The 2,440-nt window shown below is 42.5% G+C and overlaps 1 protein-coding gene across 1 annotated transcript; it reads left to right on the top strand.

Moving 5' to 3' along the window:
- Window positions 1-1,010: 1,010 nt before the first annotated feature.
- On the top strand, window positions 1,011-2,021 carry LOC310791441 (E3 ubiquitin-protein ligase TRIM21-like; the record flags this gene model as incomplete). The annotated part of the gene is made up of 1 exon (XM_083653135.1): window positions 1,011-2,021. One exon carries the CDS (start codon window positions 1,011-1,013, stop codon window positions 2,019-2,021), a length of 1,011 nt encoding a protein of 336 aa, XP_083509261.1.
- Window positions 2,022-2,440: the final 419 nt, after the last annotated feature.

The raw sequence follows: 2,440 nt of genomic DNA, 5'->3' as shown, positions 1-2,440 counted from the left end.
TTTATTGTGTTTTTATCCTCGGTGATTGTCTGTGTTTTCCCTGTATTGTTGACATTCACCCAATAAATCAATCAATCAATCAAAAAAAAAAAAATAGAAATAATAGAAATAGAAATAATAGTATTATTCAATACTATTTAGGAGTATTTAGTTGATTTGATTTAATTTACCTACAGTTTCTGGGAAACGTAAGATGTAAAGGCGGTGGAAGTAAAGTGGTATATATTGTATATTGTATATTTTCGCGTATTGGTTTGTTTCTTTTCTTATTGCAATATTTTAATACTGCTGTTTCTGCACCTTACCTTAGTTGTGTAACTTTTTTTATTTGTGTAACTTTTTTTTTATTGTTTAATTGTTTAATGTCATTGATGCTCTTGTCATTGATGCTCTTGTTGCTGTCATTGATGCTACTGCTGCTGTAACGCCAGAATTTCCCCTCGGGGATGAATAAAGTACTCTATCTATCTATCTATCTACTCGCCTGAGCTCTGCCACCATGTCTTACCCAAAATGAACCGAATCCTACTGGTGACATCATCACTGATTACATCACAATTGCTTGAGTGACATCACTGCTGACATCATCATCGAGTGCTCGAGTGACATCACCAATTCTATCAATAAGTGATATCATCAGTGATGTCATAACTCCTTCCCTGCAGAGGTTGTAAAAGGGGCGCCTAGCTTCATGCTTTTACTTTTGGTTTCAGTGTCTAGATATGTCTGCTGCCAAATATCTTCTATCTGAAGAGCAGTTTCTGTGCTCCATCTGTCTGGATGTGTTCACTGATCCAGTCTCCACACCATGTGGACACAACTTCTGCAAAACCTGTATCAAACAGCACTGGGATATCAATGCCCCATGCCAGTGTCCCATGTGTAATGAGAAGTTTGACAGAAGACCTAAGCTGTGGGTCAATACTTTCATCAAATCAATATCGGAGATGGCTGTTCAGTTCAGAAAGTCAGTGAGTAGTAGGCCTAAGACAGAGGCTGAAATTCAACAGATGATCCAAGAGAAGATTCAGGAGATCAAACACTCCATAGAGGTCAGCAAGGAAGATGCAGACAGAGAGATAGCAGACGGTGTGCAGGTCTTCACTGCTCTGATGCAGTCTGTGGAGAGAGGCCAGGCTGAGCTCATTGAGACGATTGAGGAGAAGCAGAAAACAACAGAGAAACAGGCTGAAAGCTTCATCGAAGAGCTGGAACGGGAGATCTCTGAGCCGATGAAGAGAAGCGCTGAGGTGGAGCAGCTCTCACACACTGAAGACCACCTCCGCCTCCTCCAAAGCTTCTCATCCCTGAACACTCCTCCACACACCAAGGACTGGACAGAGGTCAGTGTCCATCGCTCATCATATGGGGAGACTGTGAGGAGAGCTGTGGCTCAGCTGGAGGAGACTCTCAGGAAACAGATGGAGAAGCTGTGTGCTGATGTTGAGCTGAAGAGGGTCCAGCAGTATGAAGTGGATGTGACTCTGGATCCTGATACAGCATACGCCAGGCTCATCCTGTCTGATGATGGGAAACAAGTACATCATGGTGATGTAAAGAAGAATCTCCCAGACAACCCAGAGAGATTTTCCTCTTGTCCCAGTGTCTTAGCAAAGCAGAGGTTATCTTCAGGGAAGTTTTACTATGAGGTTCAGGTTAAAGGGAAGACTGAGTGGGATGTAGGAGTGGCCAGAGGGTCGATCAACAGGAAGGGAAGCATCATAGCGAGCCCAGAGAAAGGCTTATGGATAATATGGTTGAGAAATGGAAATGAGTACAAAGCTCTTGCTGGCCCTACTGTCCTCCTCTCTCTGAACATGAAGCCTCAGAAGGTGGGGGTGTTTGTGGATTATGAGGAGGGTCTGGTCTCCTTTTATGATGTAGATGCTGCAGCTCTTATCTACTCCTTTACTGGCTGCAGCTTCACTGAGAAACTTTACCCATACTTCAGTCCCTGTTTTAATGATGGTGGTAAAAACTCTGCCCCTCTGATCATCTCTCCTGTCAATCACACAGATTAGACTAATCATCAAATGTACATGCTTTGTTTTGTCAGGTAAACATTTGACTTGTCTTAGATACATTTGTTCTTTCAATGGAGCTCTCCACTGAGAGAGAGGAGAATTAGACAAACTGATTTAGTTTGATCATGAGAGAGAGAGAAAAAACTGTACAGGTAAAGACATGTTAAACTCCAGATTCTGGATTATGGTAAATTCTGTATTTATTTTTTTTATATATCCTGTTTTTCTTTTATGTGTGATATACATATTGTAGCGAATCAGCAGTACACATACAGGGGTGAGCATTGGTAGTGTCTCGACTGCAGATAGGAACTGATGTGTGGGAGTGTTGTATTGGGGGAACACTATGCGGTGGGGAGACTTCTGGAGTGGACTGAGCATGCGCGTCAGTCCACACACACTTCTTGGAGGGAAAG

The sequence above is a fragment of the Poromitra crassiceps genome (assembly GCF_964638095.1).
Source record: "Poromitra crassiceps genome assembly, chromosome: 16".
Lineage (NCBI taxonomy): Eukaryota > Metazoa > Chordata > Actinopteri > Beryciformes > Melamphaidae > Poromitra > Poromitra crassiceps.
Note: the sequence above shows the minus strand (reverse complement) of the source record. Positions and strands in the feature narration are given on the sequence as shown.